Raw genomic sequence first — 20,412 nt, forward strand, 5'->3', positions numbered from 1 at the left:
GAGTATTTTTACAGTGTAGTAACACACAAGCACTTTCTTGATGCAACTAGGGAATCGTTTTAGATTTGACTGAAACTTTTTTTGTTGTTCTTTTAGCAAACAAGCGCCGTAAGTGCAATGCTGGTACTGGTGAAATCACTATCAGGACCAAGAGAACACATTGTGGATCTGGAGATGCTAACAGTCAACAGTTTGAATTATCGTACAAGCTCAGTGTTAAGATTAACAATAATAGTGGGACCGTACGCATTTTAGTGGTTTTCAGTAACCCTTCACTGGCACTTAAAGGAGCCAAAGGATATTATCTTAAAGCACTTACTATTTTATTTATAGATTTCGCTCTCTTTTTTTAACATTTGTTTAGTGAATTGATATCTTTAACCCACACGTTACACCTATAATTCAAAAGTAGTAGATGTGTTCCATAGTAGAACATGGGCATTGTCACTTTCTGTATAAAGATTTAAATCTTTTTTTATTACCTTTCTTGGACTAGATACATACTACGCTTTTCTATGAGAACTATATGTTCATACTATTCTGTAAAACTTCACACACTCTTCCTAGCCAAATAGGTCATGCAATTAAAAGGTGATCTTCTGTGTTGTTTTTATTTTAAGTTCTAACATAGCTACACTGACAATCTCCAAAAGAATTATATAGTATGAATGATATGCAAAGTAACCGTTATCTGATAAGCTAAAATATATTTCTGCTTTTTAACTACTTTAACAAAAGATAACAGTCAATAAAAATCTATTTCTGTAGGCATTTATATGCTATCAGTTGGTTTTTCTAATCTGGGTTGGAGGTAAAGTGACATTGTGAGAAATGTTTTCATTGGGTTTTTATATGCAGATTGTGTTAACCAGACCACAGAAAAACATTCTGCTCTCTCCGAGAAAAATGGACTATAGAAGAAAATTTCTCCAACAATGAAAGATATGGAAAATCACCACGCAGATAAGAAATGGAAAATCACCACGCAGGGCACATGTGTCCAAGCTTTCTCCCGAGAACACTGTTGGTAGTTACTGGTTAGAGGGATACAGCATTTTCAGACAGAAGTTAACATGCTATTTTTCCAGAAATATTATGTTGTATACTAAGAATTGAGTGCATTTGCTTATTAAGTTATATCATTTTCAGGCACTCTGTCCTATTCCTGCTCTTACAACTCGGATGTATCATGTACAGTGTTCATAAAATTTATTTCTAATTCAGGAACTAATAACATCTTTTGTAATATGTAAAATCTTATTTCTTGTTTAAATGTAGTAGTTAATCCTTTGATGTACAAAATTTTTAATAAAGATCTCTTACCATATTGTATTTAGTCTTTTTTGAGGTAGTTTATTAGCTGCGTTAGAGGGCTGAATTGTCAGCTACTGTGGGAGCCAGAAAAGCCCCGTTGAGTTCTGCAGAGTCAGAATGACCCAGAGCTCTGTACCTACACTGTTAGTTCTCAGAAGAATAAAAACACCAATGCTTTGTAGATGGGCAAGTAAATTGCCTACTGAGTTTTAGTTTTACTGACCTTAAAAAAAAGGAAAAATACACCAGCATACATACATTGCTAATTGCCGATTTACAGGAAGAAGCCTCTTTTCTACTTAAAATTCATTCTCTGTAGAAATTATTTGTGAATAGTGCATCCATTATACACAAACAAATCCTCTTGCAGTGCAGACCCACAGATTCATATTTATCTAGTAGGTCAATCAGCCCTAGTGATTGCTTTCAGGGGATGTACCCAAAGAAGCAACAAGCGTGGCTGGAGATTTTGGTGTCCAGAAGTCCTGCAAAATGTCGCTGCAGAATATAACTTGGAACAGGCCATAACCGCTCTGGCTTAGGGTGACGCATCCCCCAGTGCTCAGACAAATTGCAGAGCAGGACCCCATTATCCAATGATTGTTCCTTCAGGCAGTCATTTGTGGCTTTAAACAAATACCTCATCTGCCAAAAGGGTCAGAGCACATAGTTGTGGCATAGGCCAAAAAACAGTGCTGGCGCTGGATTCCATTTTCTTCGCTTGGGGCCCCGGAGCTGGGGAGCAAGACCCCCAATAGCCTTTATCCCTCTCTGCTGAGAGGAGCTCACCAATACAAACCCCGTTGCTTTGTAGAAGGATTTAATTGGCGTTTTCCATCGTGAAAACTCTCCAATATAGAGAGTTTGGCTTGTAGGAAGCTCCTTCTCCCCAGAGGGATTCCTCCCCATTCATCATCGCTACAAATCCGCTTGCTTTGAAAGGCAACTCCTCATCCCACACATGTACTGAGCAAAATGCCTCCAACCTCCTCCTCCTCCCTGCAGTTCTTGTGGCAAGCAGAACATACTCACCTCCATACTTAGTTTGACAACAAACATTTTTATGAGGTCTGTCCTCACAGAGGACGTGAGCTTTGCTGGCCCTCAAGCATCTCCCTCTACCCCCAGCATCAGCACTGTTCTTTTAATATCGACATTTAACTTCCCAAATTGTGGAATTAAGCATTGCCCACTCCAAGAAACAACTGATTTTGTTGTTGTTTCTAGGTTTGAAATGTGCAGTTTTCTCTTGACAAGTCCCCAGAGGAAGCTGAAGTGGCTTTGCCTCCTTCAGTCCTGAGACTTGCAAGGCACCAGGCTGGTCGCTGCAGTGAATTAAGCAGCCACAAATCACCCTCAACATCCCCAAGTTGCTGGGCTCTGCCTCAAGGATTTACTCTACCTTCATGCTCTGTCAATATTCACACCAGTTTCGTCACCAGCACTTCTAAATCTTCCTTTAAAATATCTGCTCATGCGACAGCAACAAAATTGATCGTTATATAGAGAGAAACATTACGTTTATATACTTATCAAATGGCATGAACAGCAGAGGCAGTTGTAGCTCATACACGTGCCCAAGCCATATTCAGCCTGCTCGTTCCTCCACATCTCATTGTGCTCATAGACTTGGCTTAGCCCATTTTATTTTCGCACAAACTGTCCTGCCAACTACCCCACTCCCCATTTGTTTGCAATATTCAGGTTTGTATGAGACCGCTTACATCCCACACTAGCCAAGTCAGAGGTCATCACACAGTTCATGAGTGCAGATGCACACACTCGCCATTGTATTGCTACGGATTGGTTGAGACCTAAATGCAGTCGCTGGGTGTGGGCACCACTTTCCACAAGGAACATTAATGGTAGAGCTTTTCTGGAAGCGGGGAGCTGAAATAACAGCAGCCCCTCCAAACCAAAACATCAGCAGGCAAGCAGAGCAAGCCAGGGAATACAGCAGGGCTGTGTAGAAACTGGAAGGGGGTGGTTAGTATTATTTTGGATAGGGGTGCGGTGTGTGATCAAGTGTGTGAGAGTATCCGAAAAGCCCATAATCAAAATGAGAAGATGGTTCAGAACCTGAAAAAGAGCAGCTTCTATACGCTGTGCTAGAAGTTGTGTGTACTGTTAGGGGGGAAACCTGCAGGTTCATCTGATTCTCCAGGAAAGCAGGACTTTGTGTGTTTCTTGCAAAGGATACAGAGCTGCAGCAAACATGCAACAAGAGTTTGAATAGCTACTTGGGTTAAAAGTGACACTGAAATCCCAAGAAGTTATACAAGAGCAAAGTGTTTGCTCAGCTTTTGCTACATCCTGCTGGCATGACCATTATCAGTAACGCGCTTCAGGAAATATTCACATACAAATCTGTCGCTGTTCGATAAGAATTTAAATCGGGATCACATGCCAAGTTTAATATCTTCTGAAAAATAGAAAACAGGGAGAAAAAAAGTAAAAAAAAAAAAAATAGGACTTTGAGTAAACAGAACTCAAGGAAATAGAAACGCAAGTTCATTCACTTCCCTAAGACCACCTGAACATAGTGCAGTGGGATTATTTTGTTTGGAAGGCTCACAAATGCAAGTTTATTGTTGAATCCTGTTTCCATGACTGCAAAGAGTTGCTTATGTTTTGAATGATCATCCATGTTCCTAACTTTATAACTCTCCTATTAAAATATAGAACAGCTGCTGCCCCAGTCAGCTGTTCGGCATATGGAGCCCACCAGGGACAAAGCCCACTGTTAACACGAAGAATTATTTTTAACGCCCTCACATTTCTAAACTTCACCATCATCTCAGCAAAATGGCACATTTCCACACTTCCCAGCTGGGGGAACACCTGCGTAATGCAAAACTGAACTGTGCTGCATCTGTTACAAAAACCAATTTTATTTCATCTGGCCAACAGAAAAAGTTATCAGCCTTGGTGAACAGAAACAGCAAAAAATTAACTGTGTTGTATATCTGGGGAAAAGCAGATGTCTAGTTAAGATGTTTATACTGCAATCATTTCTGTATATATTAGGAGGAAAGAGAGCTGTTTAATAAAACGGAGTTAGCTTATAGCTGCCAAAGCAAATTTGAAGGACAGTACAACAGCTTTTGTCTTTTTTGCGTGGGAAAAAATAGAGTCCAATTTTACATTGATATAGATTATGTACATTGAACAAGTAATTATTTTTTAAAAGTAAGTGAACTCAGAGTTAACTCTTTTTAAAGCCTCCCGTTTATCGTGTATATTTGCTCAGCAGAAAAAGCTGCAAACATTGTGTCGCACCAATATGACAAACTAGTATCAAAGGCTTCCCCCAATTTATTCTCTGGTATCTCAGAAAACACCTTCATACTGGATTAGGTGCTGTGTGGCAAAGGCACATAGCAATGCTTCCTGCAGATCAAAGTACTGGACTTCGCTGAGGTCCAGGATTTGTTTGTAAACACGGTCACAGCATGTCAGTCACATGCTGTTTCTGCTCTCGCTTGAGAGAGAAATTATTTCACTCTCTGATCCAGAATCCTAACAGTCTCAGAAGGAAGATCAGCACTCTGCACCTCTGCTCCCGCTCACAAATACGTCTGGATAATCAATTTTTTTTTTTTAATTTTAAATAGTATTTTTGTAATTTCTACATAACCACACAGTATGTATATATTCAAACAGGGGAAGCATTCCCACTAACATTCTTCACATTAGACCTTTGAGAGTGAAAGGTGCATCCCCCAGCTAAGCACTTCAGCAGCTCGTGCCCTGCAAACACACACTCTGGTGCACTTTATTGCATAGCTTAAATGAAACATTCATTTTCCCCCCCCCCTCCAAGAAGCCAGCCTTTAAAGCCTCTGCAGTTCTGGTCTACAAAAACTCCACATGCAAAGGCATGAACCACCCCTATCCATACAACCAAACAAGCATACAGAACGGCTTTCAAATTTAGCAGCCTGCCAGCTGGGTTAACAGAAGTAATATATTTATGCTGTTAAACTCTGAGACCATGATCATGAAAGTTGCACAGACACCTCAAGGTCTAAATCCTGCTGATGCCACTCCAGAAACATCTGAACCTGTGACCACCTCCTCTTGAGGGTCACATTTTCTTCTTGAACTTTGAGTGTTTCTGGAGTATCTATGTGTAGTATATAGGAATGTTTCCTATACAGAATATATACAACAAACACCCAAGTGGGAAGTCAAACGAGAGAAATTCTTGCAGGCGGCATGGAAACCAGGAAAACAAACAGATTTTGGAAACTTAGAGTGAGGGTTGCAGAGGGGAAGCCAACATACCAAAACAGCAGGGTAAAAGGCATTATTAAAATCAATAAGTCATCTTCTGAGAAGCTGAGGTTGTATATGAACAAGGAAAACAGAAGTGTTCCTGAGATCTGGAAGGTCACATGTAAAAATAAACAAGGAGGCCAAAGGAGCAACTTTCAAATGCCCAGACTAGCAAATCAAACCTCTTCCAAGCACAGCAGAAGCAACTTCCCAGGAGGCTGATAGAGCCAAGGAGTGACCCACACATTAGGGGAACAAGGAAAAAAGGTAATGCCGTGGCAGAAAAACAAAGTGAAAATTTCTATCATGTTCCTGGAGGAGGAATTTGGCAATACCACCATGTCAGAACTGTTCTTACAGGCAAAGTATGAAAGGACCTGCCTCAAATTAAGAAGTCAATAGAATATATGGAACAGCAAATTTTGCTAATAATATCCAATTGTTCAGGTAAAGATGAGCATCGCCTGGAAAACAGGGCCTTTACAGTGCTCTGAATATGGAGAATAAAGGCCAAATAAAGCCAAAGGGGATAAAAGTAAAGTGATACACATAGGGGAAGATATCCCAGCTTTATTTGAACAGTGAAGGCCCCTGAACTGACCACCACCTCTCAGGAGGACAGTGTTACGGTTATGACAGACCGTTCAAAGGAAACCACAGCCCCAGAAAGCAAATCCAGCACCAGGAATAACTGGCGATGGGACAGTGAACATAGCTGAACACTTACACAGTTGTGTAAATCCACTACATCTTGAACACAGCATGCAGTTTGAGTCCCGGCCCCCTACCCCTTCTTACGGCAGGATGTTGGGAATGTTAAAGCTCAGATCAGTCTGAAAAATAACTGCAGAATTTCACAGAAAAGCCTCCCAAGACCCATTAAACATGTGCCTGTCCTGCACAGGAGCTGTTCCCCTGGCACTTGTGGGCACAGAGGAAGCGTTTGCAGGTTGCTATTAGCAGCTCCAAAGCTATTACACACCCTTGCCAGAAGCTCTACCATCAGCACAGTCTGTTACAATGCCAAATGCCTAAAAACTGAAAATCGCACTAGAAAGAAACAGGGAGGTAGACTGCACAAAGCATTCTGGTGGTACGTCCATTATTTGCATTAGTAATGCTTTGGTGTGGCTGCTGCAGTTAGTCCATGGTGAACTGCCAGCACTGGCTTTGGTGAGCAGCCATCGCACCCAGCTCGGCAGTGGCCACAAAAGCATTAAAGCAAATGGCGTGAGCAGCAAACTCTTGCAAAAACATCAGCTTCAAGGGAGAAAAAAATCACTTCTGCCCAGTTTAAAAGCACTACCTGGGGGAACGTAGCAGGAACCAGATGACCGCAAATAATGGCATTTCTGAGAAAGCCATTTTTGGACACCCTTATTAAATGTGACCCAACCTTTGAAGCGATTCAAAGCTTGAGGCTGAAGTTTGTGTTTGCTGCTTTCTCCTCCCATAATAATCTCCCGGGAAAGGTGATGGAGCAGCTTATCCTGGAGGCCATCATCAAGCAAGTGGAGGAAAAGAAGGTTATCAGGAGTAGTCAGCATGGATTCACTAAGGGGAAATCATGCCTGACCAATCTAATAGCTTTCTACGATGACATGACTGGCTGGGTAGACGAAGGGAGAGCCGTGGATGTTGTCTACCTCGACTTCAGCAAGGCTTGCGACACAGTCTCCCATAATATCCTCCTAGGGAAGCTCAGGAAGTGTGGGCTGGATGAGTGGTTGGTGAAGTAGACAGGGAACTGCCTGAATGTCAGAACTCAGAGGGAGCGGCGCTGAGTCTAGTTGGAGGCTGGTAACTAGTGGTGTCCCTCAGGGGTCAGTACTGGGCCCAGCCTTGTTTAACTTCTTCATCAACGACCTGGATGAAGAGTTAGAATGTACCCTCAGCAAGTTTGCTGATGACATCAAACTGGGAGGTGCGGTAGACACACCAGAAGGCTGTGCTGCCATTCAGCGAGACCTGGATAGGCTGGAAAGTTGGGCAGAGAGGAACCTGATGAGGTTCAACAAAGGCAAATGCAGGGTCCTGGACCTGGGGAGGAATAACCCCATGCATCAGTACAGGCTTGGGGTGGACCTGCTGGAGAGCAGCTCTGCAGAGAGGGGCCTGGGTGTCCTGGTGGACGACAGGTTAACCATGAGCCAGCAGTGTGCCCTGGCTGCCAAGAAAGCCTATGGGATCCTGGGGTGCATCAAGAGGAGTGTGGCCAGCAGGACGAGGGAGGTTCTCCTTCCCCTCTACACTGCCCTGGTGAGGCCTCATCTGGAGTACTCTGTCCAGTTCTGGGCTCCCCAGTTCAAGAAAGATGAAGAGCTACTGGAGAGAGTCCAGTGGAAGGCTACGAGGATGATGAGGGGACTGGAACATCTCTCCTACGAGGAGAGGCTGAGGGAGCTGGGCTTGTTCAGCCTGAAGAAGAGAAGGCTGCGAGGGGACCTAATATATCCTTACAAATATCTGAAGGGTGGGTGTCAGGAGGATGGGGCCAAACTCTTTTCAGTAGTGCCCAGCGACAGGACAAGGGGCAATGGGCACAAACTGAAGCACAGAAGTTCCAGCTGAACACAAGGAAGAATTTCTTCCCTCTGAGGGTGACGGAGCGCTGCAACAGGGAACAGGCTCCCAGGGAGGTTGTGGAGTCTCCTTCTCTGGAGATATTCAAGACCCGCCTGGACAAGGTCCTGTGCAGCCTGCTGTAGGTGACCCTGCTTCGGCAGGAGGGTTGGACTAGATGACCCACAGAGGTCCCTTCCAACCCCTACCATTCTGTGATTCTGTGTAATAAGGCTCCAGACAATTTTGCAACCCAGGGTCGGCCTAAAGTCTACCCCACAATATTTAGTATGGCTGTTTTGTTTCACGGGAGTTTTAAAAACTGGCAAAGGAAGGTAGGCAGTGGAAAACATGAAGCAACATGCCAAGCGCTCACTGCAAAGCTGGTGATTTTATACAGAAAACCAAATCACAAGGATCAAAATAGTAACATGAAACTTTAATGGGGTCGGAAGGTTTCTGCCTTTGCTCTGGTATGCTGAAGAGGGAAGACCTAAATTATACAGTGAACATCTCCAATAAAGCACTAAAATTTCATGGACAATCAAGCAGTATTTTCTTCTAATATATCACAAAAGGCCACAGTTTCTTCTGTTTTCTGCAAACACAGAGCAGATCAAGCTGGCATATGCTTGTGTCTCACTGCAAGCCAGACTCGTGCATCATCTTCCTTACTGCTGTGAAACATCAGACTGAAACCACAGCAGAACCTTTGCAAGAGCATCACATTTTGTGGTCCAGCTCCATCTCCAAGCAAACTGGCTGGGATTTGGCTGCCCACTTTTATCAGGAATATGCCCCCTCTTCAACAACCTTTTCCCCCACTACACAGTAAAGGCATTGCTGGCTGTTACAATTCCATTGTACCAGGCTGAAAGCTGCCCAGTTCCATCACAAGCAAACATTTTTCAGGAATATGCTTTCTTGCTCAGCTTAATAATTTTTTTCCCCCATTTCTGGAGTTGGCAGAAATTAAGAGGCCACAGTGACATTGTTGGGAGCTTCAACTTGTGCTTTGCACAAAGGCTGTTTGCATACACATGTAAAGAAAAGGTAAAGGCACCACGTTCGCATCACGGCAACCAAAGATGAAAATAAAGCTCTCCTGAAAGATTATGCGCACATACACATTGCAGCTGCACAAAACCTACATGCATTGCTGATATGTAAAGAAACAAGGATCCAACCTGTAGCAACACCCCACTCAAATCCACCTGTCTGCAAGGTACCAAAATAATTAAAACACATCTCTTAAGCTGGCAGTTAGTTGGCACAACCTTCTCCTATAGAAAAATTTGCAGTTAAGTCACTATTCTTCTTGACTTGATGCTTGTACCTAGGCCAAAATCCCTTAACCAGGCAATTTTCAAATGTTAAGTCCAGTAGCTCGATTTGTCTTTCTCTCCCCTGTACCGTGGGAGATGACATAAGGTCTAACCAGCTTGGGAAAAAAACACAACACATTTGTAAAAATCTCCAGATTCGGGCTTTATGCATCTATTACTGACTTTCCAAAATATTCCTGATATCCAAGATATGAGTACCACGTGCTCAAGGCGCATTTCAGAGGGGGTGGAACACCCCCAGCCCTCTCTCATCCATCTTTAACTTACCTCTTCAATGGGCTTTGGGCAGCAACCCAACACATCCTCTACTGCAGCCTTTTCTTATCCGAATTCAGTCCTTCCACTGCTGTGACATTGCTGCAGGAATATTTTCCATCTCTGGAGAGTAGAATATTTCTTTGCCTTCAGGCCTACTCAAATTTGCACACACTCAGGCACTTGGGCATCAAGGCTTTGCTCTAGTTGCTCTCAGCCAACATCACCCAAGCTGGTAACACTGTGCTTCGGGGCAGGGGGAAATTACTATCTAGATGTTTAGAAAGATGAGCCTGGCTCTGAAAATTAGGCAGTGCTTTCAAGCATCATAGGATATTTGGTGATAGGGGGTGCTTTCTCACAGCACAGGCCCAAAAATCCCCCTGATCATCTATTCAACCTGGGGTATTTCAGCAGCTGTCCTCAGCAGACACTTCCTGAGGTTGCCTGGAGTCTCAAAAAGGATGTAAAATATTTGTAGTAATTCCCTGAACAAACCCAAGAGGCTTCCTCGAAGCAGAGTCCTCAGCTCTGTTGACTTGCATTTTTAAAAGGTAATATAAATTCCACTTACATTGGTTTGTTTTGATGTTGAAAATTGGTCTCCATAGACATGGTTGAAATCATGCCCTGAAGCGCTGAGGCTGGAGCCAACAACCACACAGCCCTTCGCCAGTGCAGAGCCGAGGCGGTTTTAAAGGTGTGAATGCCATCCTGCTTGCCACAGTGGGACCAAGAGAGCACAGGGGAGACCAGGCAGGGACAGGGTGCCCCACTGCAGAGGAAAAAGCTGTGGCTGCCTAGGCACAAGGAGAGGTCTATGGGGTCCCCTCACGTCACCCCTCACTTGGATCCCTGTGCCTACACATTTCCTTCACCTGGCATAGACAAGGGGGTGAAAAGCCTCACAGACCCTGTAGGAAGCCTAAAAATTTTTTTTTTTTTTTTTTAATATTTGAAACCTCATTGCCCTGTAGAAGTTCCCTTGAAGGCTGACACACAGCTAGGCCCGCAGTGGTGTTTGCCAAGCAGAAACAGCAATAAAAAGAAATAAGGGCAAGACAAACAGGGGGAATATATGGAGAAATGACAAGTAGAGGTTTTTATATGGAAATTTAGATCGAGTGTAACATTCCTGTCTAACAAACACAAGCGTTTTAATACTTCCGTATGCAAGCCTCAAGCCAAAATCCAGTGAGGGCTGATGCTACGATAGTGCTTAAGTTCAGGGATGCTGAACATTTTACAAGAGCTACAGGTTTTCTCAGTGCCAAAACCCATCCAGAACAACAAGTAGAAAGCTTTTAATTCTCCCCCAAATAACCTCACCATAATGTCCCAGCATGAAGCAATCACACAGCAGAAATTAGTCCTGAGGCACCAAACCGCCCAAGTTGATTTGAATATCAGGATGTGCAGACTGCTGTGAAACCTGCTCACCCCCACCCCCAGTTGGGATGGGAAGTCAAAAAGCAAGAGACGACCTATATTTGAGAAAGCATTATTTTCATTAAACTGTTTTCTTCACCCTTCCAGCTCTACCACTGCTGCTGCCACCTGCCTCTGCCACCCCAGGGGCAGTGCCACAGCCCTCCCTACCACTGCAAAGCCCAGGCAGAAAGCAGTCGTCAAGGATTTCCCCAAAAGGCCAGCTCAGTTTCGAATAAAGAGCAGCATTGCTCCGCCAAGGGCGATATCAGGCTGAGATCAAACCGGGAGATGCATTCCCTAGGTCAGCAACGCAGCAAGCGTGAGCTCACACGAGCGATAAACTGTTCAGAACAACTTGTCCCGGAGACGCTGCTGCTCCTTCACTGCTGCCAAAGCCCATTTCTGCTTGGTTTATGCACTATGCCAATTCCTCCCGTATAAGATTAAGCTGCCTTGAGGCAATTTCAACTTACACATCTGATATTTTGAGCATTTCCTATGCTCTGCAACTCAAGAGCTGGCACAGCCCACATACTGCCACTTCCCCTTTTCACCTCGTGTCACCCTTGCAAAGGCATTTGTTCCCATTTAAGTGCTCACACACATTTTCTGGGACTTTGAAACATCAGAGGGAAAATTCAAGAAAATAATATTTTACTGAAGAGCAGAACAGAGCCATCAATGCCATACAGTTCAACTCTGCAGGGTCATCAGCCTAATGGCAAAGTGTATAGGACCTGTTTGCTTAGATATGTCCATCACACCAAAGAATTGTTTCCCCCTGTTGAGGCTGTTCTGGGTTTATTAAATCCCATTAGTTTATCACAAGTACCACTAACATATCCTAGAAATAAATGAATGGGCTGTTAAGCCTAAAAGCTTAGTTTTAAGACCATCCTGGGCAGCTCCAAGTTAAAAAGACAGATACCAAAGGAAAAAAAAATCAGTAATCCAAAGAGTCTCCAAATTCCTTATTTGTTTACTTATCCAACTACAAATGAATAATGTCAGTCTACTACAGGCCTGTTCGGGTGCCAGATCTTTGTTTTCAAGTTTTCTCTGTGAAAGGCAAATATACAGTTGAACTTGGATGCTATCCAAGTATCAGCCAGCTATTAGCATTAATTGCTAAACAATTTTTCCAAAAATTAAATTAAATATAAAGCTCAATGTCTGTGGTTTTTGCTGGTTACTGCTGTGAGGAAAACAGTTACTAATACACAACTGGTTGGGCTCAAATTATAAACACAATTTAAATGCGGCATTTAACTAGCCAGAACAGTAACTCTGTTTTATGGAGAAGTGTTTTTCTCCTTTAAATCCAATTTCTGTACATTTCTGTACGCACCAAGACAGACAGATCTAAAGGGACCATGATCATTGTGATTCAGCTCACAAAACAGCAAAAAATTTTGCAGGTGCATCTCCAGAGCCATTGGTTAAACCATTCAGACGAAACACCATTGTGTAACAAAGTAAGTTCTAAACAAGACTACAGAAAAGTAGGGGAGGAAAGAAACTTACTGAGGGTTTGGCATTATTATTGTTAGTGATGGTTGAATTAATTTTGCCCCATTTCCAATGTAGTCAGATAGTGAAACAAAACGTGAACACCATCTGTTTGCCATGATCCAGAGACAAAGACTGGAGACCAGAAATCATGAAGACGGCAACAGCTACACACAGATTTCGTCTATATAATCGGTTTGTATCAGACCAGGTCTGGGATCCACGAGAAAGGCTGTTGTCTAACACAGAAAAAGTTTCCTCTAAATGCAAGAACATTTGTAACTGAATCAGCACTGGATTGGTGGCAAAAATACATTTACAAGGAAAAAAAATTTTACAAGAAAATTTTGCAACTGCAATCAGTTCCTCCATGAAAAGAGTTTACGCTCAGATCTCTGAACCAGCAAGGCAGAAATCACTGGCTTTACACCAACTGGTGAGGAAGCGAATCCTTTGCCTGTCAACCTGTACTATAATTATACAGATCATTAGTTTACTCACTAACATCTCCGGTGTCTTTATCATGAAATAAAAAAGAATGCTGTTCCTTGTATTTGTGAAGCTGTCGGAAATCAAGACACCTGCTGAAGTTTTTTTAGAGAGTTGGTGAAAACAGGAACACTAAAACTCCATATTCAGGAACTCCACTTAAGTAAATCAATTGAATAAATTATCCGATAAAAGCACAAAAACCTAAAGTAATCTTGATTGTGATAACTGAGTTCAATGATGTTATAAGGCAAAGCTCATCACAACAAATCACAACTGAAACTTTCCTCTGCAGCATTATTATGGGCCGGTTTCACTCCATCCAGCTCAGACAATAGGAACGAGATGCACATTTTCATTTAGTACAGGAAAATCTGTGGGGAACAGGAGGGCTGAGGAAGTGTATCCATAATCAACTAAATTCAGAGGCAAATTATGGTGCAAGTATGCACTAATACTGCATTTTTCTTCTCTCAAACATTTGTGCTCCTAATTTTGTAACCAAGATTTGCACATTTCCCTGAAGAAGCATAAATCTGTGCAAGCCTTTGCTCTGACATTTGCTCAGCATTGAGACTGAACTCTATCCCAACCAAAACCAGCACAACTAGGCACACAGGGTGCCCCATCCAATTCTTCTGCCATCAGCAGCACAAGTCAGGTGACACAGCTGGGCTGCCCTCAGCCATTTTGGGGATTGCAGCATGTGTCCTGCCCAGCTACAAGGGTCAGGCTAGGAGGTGCCATTACCAGCTGCCTGGTCACAGAAGAGAAATCCCCTCCAGGAAGCACTAACACCCGCCCACTAAAAGGCAGGTGCTGAACAGACCCCAAATTGCCACAAATGCACCTTAGCAGTATTTTACTGCAATCCTCAAAAGCATATTCCCTCCCGCAAGTAAGCAAGGCACAGGAGCCACTGGTGTTCAGGGCCAGCCCTGGCCAGGGATCCCACTGCAGAGGCCAACAATCCCCAAACCTTGCAGAGTCAGCCAAGAAAATTTGTTTTATTCCAGCTCAGCCACTCATGGCAAGAGGCTCCCAACCTCACAGAGGCTTTAAATCCTTCCCAGAGTCAAAAAAAGCCCTAGCCTCAGAATTGTGTGGAACAGCAAGTCAAACTCCTTTTCAGAGTACGAAGCAGAGGGAGGAGAGGGTTTTCTTTGCATTGTTTTACCTGCACAGCCTCCTTAGAGGTTGTTTATTTGCTGGTGCCCACCAGCATCTTGCACTGTACCACTGTTATATGTGGAAATTGCTGTGCAAGTACAGCTGAACACACACTACTGCCAGGCAGGCGTCACAGCATCAGCACAGTCTGCAGAAAGTAAAAACAGCTCAAAAAAAAAAATACAACACAAAAAAAGAGAACTCATGCAACTAAGGTTTTAGAAAATGCTGATTATAGTGCATTTGAGAAACATTTTGCAGCTGTGCCATTAAAACCTATAACACAACACATACCCACAAAGGCAAGATTACAGAGGTAACTTGGATTTTTTACATTTCCTTTTGCACACTTGGCCACAAAACCCAAAGCTCCCAGAGTCACTCCTGCAGGGAAGCTCACATGAGTGCACGGGTGATGCGAGTGGGTTACGGTAACAGCCAGGCTATAAACTAGACAACTGGGAGATGGGTCTACACAGCACGAGCTTTTGATAAAGCAGGATAAAGTTTTTATTAGCATACTTTTACAACTACTCCTCTCAAAAGTATCAGACCAAAGCAGGTTCAGGAAGAAAATAAGAGATTTCCAGATGACAGTTTGTTTGTCAGTCATGGCAGGGGCAGAATTACATCTGTTTGAGGATTTTGCAAGCAGAAACTACTCGACAACTGTTTGGAATTGGAAAAAATAGAAATAATCCTAAAGGAAAAAAAAAATCACACAGAAGATTAGGTAAACAAGAGTACATAGCTAACATGGTACAATGGGTATTGCTCCCCTGAGTTTGTGTGTTTATACATGCCTGTACACCCACAATCATTTTAGTATCTTGAAAACAGCAGTAAAATTATTTAATAATACATGTTTTTTTCAGAACTGGGGTGTAACCTCTGAAGCCAAAGGCAGAGAGATAAAGTATCACCCATCCTGGGAATAATACGCTGACAGTTGTTGATAAGGATCAGTCCAGTGATGCAGTTAAAAATCAGAGTGTACCACAGAGAAACTCCTGGTTTTCCTTTAGATGCTTTTTACACCCACTACACAAAGATGTATGAATAACTTATAAAGGTTAGAACTGGGGGGTTAGGATGTTCTTCGGACAGGGTAAAGCCTGGAAAAAAGATCAAGGCCAAACGTGCAGTATGAAGTTAAATGAGAGAAATCAGAGTTTGAAGTTGAATCACTGAACTGTTATCAGCTACAAAGCAATTCCCTGCCACCGTGAGCTGAAGTATTCCCCCTTCCTCTACTACTTTCTTTTCTGCAGCTGCTCTTACACTAGTAAAAATTTTATATGTTCTTCTACACATTTCAGGTCCCAAAACACAGTCAACTGTACTTAGCTTTAGATGGCAGATATCCTTCTGAATATTAACATATATCACTACTCTCTTACTAGTTTTAATAACAATGCTGGCATTTTTCAAACTAGTTGCAACTTGTGTAAGTAACTATGAATTAAACACCACATACCTAATTCCTTTGCTAACCTTTGTTTCAACAACACAGCAATGTGTAAGTATAACTATAATAAGTGTTGATGGGATTTATAACTAGGTCCTGACTATAAATCATATTTTTATCAGTCTTATAAACTTTTTATTGCTTTTTTTTAATCATTCATTTTATAGGAATACGTGCTACCTCCTCTAATCAGAAGGACCTATATGAAGGTTTAGCTTCTATTACGTCCGCCAAAAGAAAACAGGTATTGCTCTTTACTCCTAAGAAAAAAACAAAAATCAATGTAAACATTTATGGATTCCAAGGAGAAAGAAGTTTATTTGGAGTCTATCTGAAGAAAGAAGTTTATTTGGAGTCTATCATATTTGTGTTCATGGTAAAACTGAAAGCTCTGTACAAAGGGATTGACACAGCCCTGCCAAAATCAATGGCATTTGTCACAGCAAGAGGATGGAGCCAAAACACTCAAAACAGATCAACGACATGGCACAGGTGGACAAACCGCTCGATCATTAGCTATTACTTTAAGCTTAGATCTCCTTTATAAGGCAAGTGGGTGAGAAGAGCAAACAAAACCCATATCAATCACCACATTCACACAGTTCCCAACTTCTATTTATAGTTTTACTTTGAAATTAAAGAGAAAAATGCAAACCATCATGCCAAAGGGGAAAGAGAGAGAATGGATACAATCTGCAGGACTGTGAACTTTAAGACTGCTGCTTTATTTCAAGTGTGCCATCCACCATGCCCACAGCACTGACAAAATCTGAACTTGCAGCAATGTCCAACATCTGAGAGTTTCAAAGATTTTTTCCTTGAGTTTCATAGAGAGCAAAAATACAAATAATTCAACGGCTAAGAAGTTTTAATTATTGACAAGCTGTAGGAAAGTGATAATTTCCTGTCTTTTTTTTCCTGATTTTTACATGACATCCTCCTGCCTTTCTCTGAGACTACTAGGGCCTTTCTGGATGGTACCACCAGCAGCTTTGAGCCTTCCAGAGCTTTGTTCTTGGTTAGAGAAGCCCTATTAATCACTGTGTTGTCTTTTTAGTCTCTTACTTGAAAATGCATTTTACAATTAAAACACTAAGTTAAAAGAAAGCACACCCAACATGAAAGCCTAAGTAATCATTAAATAGCTATTTCAAAATGTCATATGCACAGCTCAATAATCACGACTACTTTATCAACAAAGGATTTGAAGAGTCCCAAATTTACCTTTTTCATTATTTTTGTACCATCACCTGACACAACAGATCAATCACATTTGCCTTTGAATCACCCATCTTCGCCCCATGCTCAATTGCCAACTTGAGTCATGTCATCAATCCTTATTGCTGTCTTCCATCTCATCTTCTTGTTTAATTAACACCTTGCTTACTCATCCATTTGGTACACTAATCCCTAACACAAGGCCTTTCACCATTGTCTTGCCTCAAAACAGACAAGAGCCCCACAAGGACAGGGGCAGACCCCAAACCTGCAGCCACACTCCCAAGCGGAGCAGTGGCCAAAGGGATTTTAATCAGGCAAGTACATCCTCACATGACAGCAACAGATAGCTCACATTTCTCCCTAACAGAAATAGGAAAGCAGTAAAGGAAATACATCAAGCCTTCAAGTTCCAATTCCTTTAAAATTTGAGAAAGATTTAAGGCAATAGTGTGCGCAATCCCACTAGTTTGTGGGTTACCACACAGGAAAATCCTAGACAGTAACTGGGTTTGTTTTTTGAAATGCATTAAAAAAATATATTTATCTTATTTTACATTCATTTTCTTTGCATTACATGCTGGATCAGACAGCTACTTGCCCATTAAACAACGTGCCTTTGCTTTGCTTCAGAAATCACCTTCCCAAAAGGATGCCCGCCCTCAGTCTGACACTGCCATTTGCACAGTTTTCAGCCCTGGGCAAGTAATTCAGGGCCTCAGATCATTTCAGACCTATTTATATTCCTTGGTATTTATCATAATTCTGATCATAATTATTTAAAATTAGCCCTCTGGCACTTCACAGCCAGAGGTCTGCATGACCTCATAGGTTGGTACAGAGAGGAGCCTTGAGCAGTGCTCAGCCCTCAGATGGGATTTTTGGGGAGAGGTTGCCAGGCCACAAAACATTTTAATTTGGGTACCCAAAACTGAATTGACAGTAAATAAGCACACACATTTGGAAGCTTTGTGCATTACACATGGTGTTCACTTACATTACTTTTTAAACTAACTGAAGATACAGGTCACAGAATTCATTTGTGGTGTTAGAAAGGGTGCCAATTCAGTTTTGAAACAGGCATCTAAAAATCATCCCATACAGCCAGAGTGTTTGTGTGTTTATTTTTGTTAAACTGTTCTGTTAAGAATACAGCATTGAATGCTCAGAGTTCACATAAATGCCTGAAAAGGCTTTAAATCACACCTCTAGGTCCTCCTCTTTAAACCATGGACTGAGTGTCTCTTCAGCCACTCTTCACTCCTATTGCACCCACACAAAGGGCAAAGCACTGTCTCTCATCAATTTTGTAAAAGTCATTGTTTTTGTAAATTTTCCCCTTCACTCCAAGTAAATTGTTTTGTTTTTTTCTTTTCTGTGCCACTCATCTTCCCTGTAAGTTAAAAATTGTCCATAAATATTTTGTTTGATAGCACCAAAGAGGCAAGCTGGAGATTTATCTCAAGGACTACAGAGCTATGAGGTAATATGTAATGAAAAACAAACTGTTGTTTCCTATTATTCCACAACTATTCAGTCTATCTCCTGAACTTTCCAAGCAAGCTGTGGAGGATTTGTGTGGGTACAAGCTGCGCTCTGCGGGAATCGCCATACAACAGCAAGAACCCAGCTTGGACTGCAACATGGGAAGCAGCTTCCTTGGTCAGCTAACCAGTGCCATCGTATGGCAGAAGATAAAATAGAGGAAGATGCACAAAATAACTACTTGCTGCAAATGTGGGCAGGTAGTCCCAATTTATTCACTACAGAAAGGTCAGGGCATGACAGACACACACCCCGACACACACACCCCGACACACACACCCCGACACACACACCCCGACACACACACCTCCAGTGATCTTCCAAAAAAGACTCCAGCAAAGACGTGTAGCACAAAGGATGGTCTCTGGGATGAAAATGTGATGTTTCACACTGGAGGAAATGCATCATTATCCAGTGCACTGTTTAGAAACTCATTGTAGTTATTCATTCCTCTCATTTTCTGGTGAAGCCAAAGCAGATTAAGTGACACATCTTAAGGAAAGAGAAACTTTGTTGTCAGAAGAGGAGAAGAGGTAACTTTTAAAGCCTTTTACTGAGCTCTGCAAGGCATCCTCTCAGCCAGGATTTGGGATAACAAGGTGACTTCCAAACATGAACAACAGCACTCCCTGCTTGCAAGGATTTCTTTAAGAAAATACTCTTTCCCTCAATACTGTTTTTTCAACCTCACCAGCTGCTGCCTCAGCTAAAGGGCACTGCTCTGCCACCCTCACTTACACCTAGCAGTACCCACCCAGCTTTTACAAATTACATTTATGAATTTCCCCTTAATTTATGACATTCCTCCTTTTTCCAACCCAAATGCCCTCATTTATGACAACACAAATGAGCAGCAAGCATTTTGGGTCCATCTACTCATTCCTTTCCTTTGCCCCCATGAGCATACCCCAGCTCCCCAGCCTCAGCTCGATACCCACCTCCAGAGCACATTTGGATGTGTAAATACGAAGCTAACTCCTTTGAGAGGACAGACCTTGTTACAGGGAATAATATTCCTTTAGGCAGATGATGGAAATAGGCATTAATATAATCTTCCAGCACGTGCAGATAATTATTTCAGAAGAACCTGGACTTAAATGAATTGAGGTGGTTTCAACTGCCAAAAGACCCAAATCCACAGCCCCAAGAAACCGTTACAGCTCTACCTCAGTACCTGGCCAAGGACATTAAAATTTCTGAAAAGAAGAACTACAAACCATGTCTTTACTTCCCAGTAATATAGAGGGTTTTCTATCAACATATATAACAATTTCTATTAGCAGCAGACAGGCACCCCCCATTATCCCACAGAACTGCTCTTGCAAGCTCACATTAACATGTTTTAGTCAAAGCCTGTGCACAGCTACAAAGTCCCTGGATCTGAATGCAGAAGTTTTCATTAGAGACCCTCAGTTTTAAAGACTGCTCCTACCCTACACATCTGCTGAGCCTCTTTTTAACCTGACAGAAGACTGCAAAAGACCCAGTTGCCCACACTTTCTTGCATAAAGCATATCTTAAAGCTGTCCAGTTGGAGACACATCACATCCCATAACACAAGCAGGACATCTTGGTTGAAAACAGGTTACTAAATGTAAGACTGTTTTATTCTCAATTTCATACAACAGATAGGACAAAGGAGAGCTCAAGCAAACATGAAGGAGTTGCACTCCACTTGTTCAAGTGAAGAGCCTGTCTTATCTTTGTTGTTTTGTCTGTTTTGTTTTCTGCCACAACTGGAAAAAAAATAGCAATCTTGAAGTCTTTCACTTATTTTAGATTTCACAGTAATAAAAATCATAATGCAAATGTCTTGGAACATTATTA

General features: G+C 42.2%; 1 protein-coding gene across 3 annotated transcripts in view; it reads left to right on the forward strand.

The window, feature by feature from the left end:
- Positions 1-1,316, forward strand: part of EFEMP1 (EGF containing fibulin extracellular matrix protein 1) — a 49,486-nt gene extending 48,170 nt beyond the window's left edge. For all 3 annotated transcript variants that reach the window (XM_075446300.1, XM_075446303.1, XM_075446301.1), the window contains exon 11: positions 97-1,316. In XM_075446300.1, coding sequence (XP_075302415.1) covers positions 97-255 — 159 coding nt within the window. In that variant the 3' untranslated portion in view covers positions 256-1,316. The remainder of the gene's footprint in view (positions 1-96) is intronic.
- Positions 1,317-20,412: the final 19,096 nt, after the last annotated feature.

This window comes from Opisthocomus hoazin, chromosome 2, assembly GCF_030867145.1.
Source record: "Opisthocomus hoazin isolate bOpiHoa1 chromosome 2, bOpiHoa1.hap1, whole genome shotgun sequence".
Taxonomy (NCBI): domain Eukaryota; kingdom Metazoa; phylum Chordata; class Aves; order Opisthocomiformes; family Opisthocomidae; genus Opisthocomus; species Opisthocomus hoazin.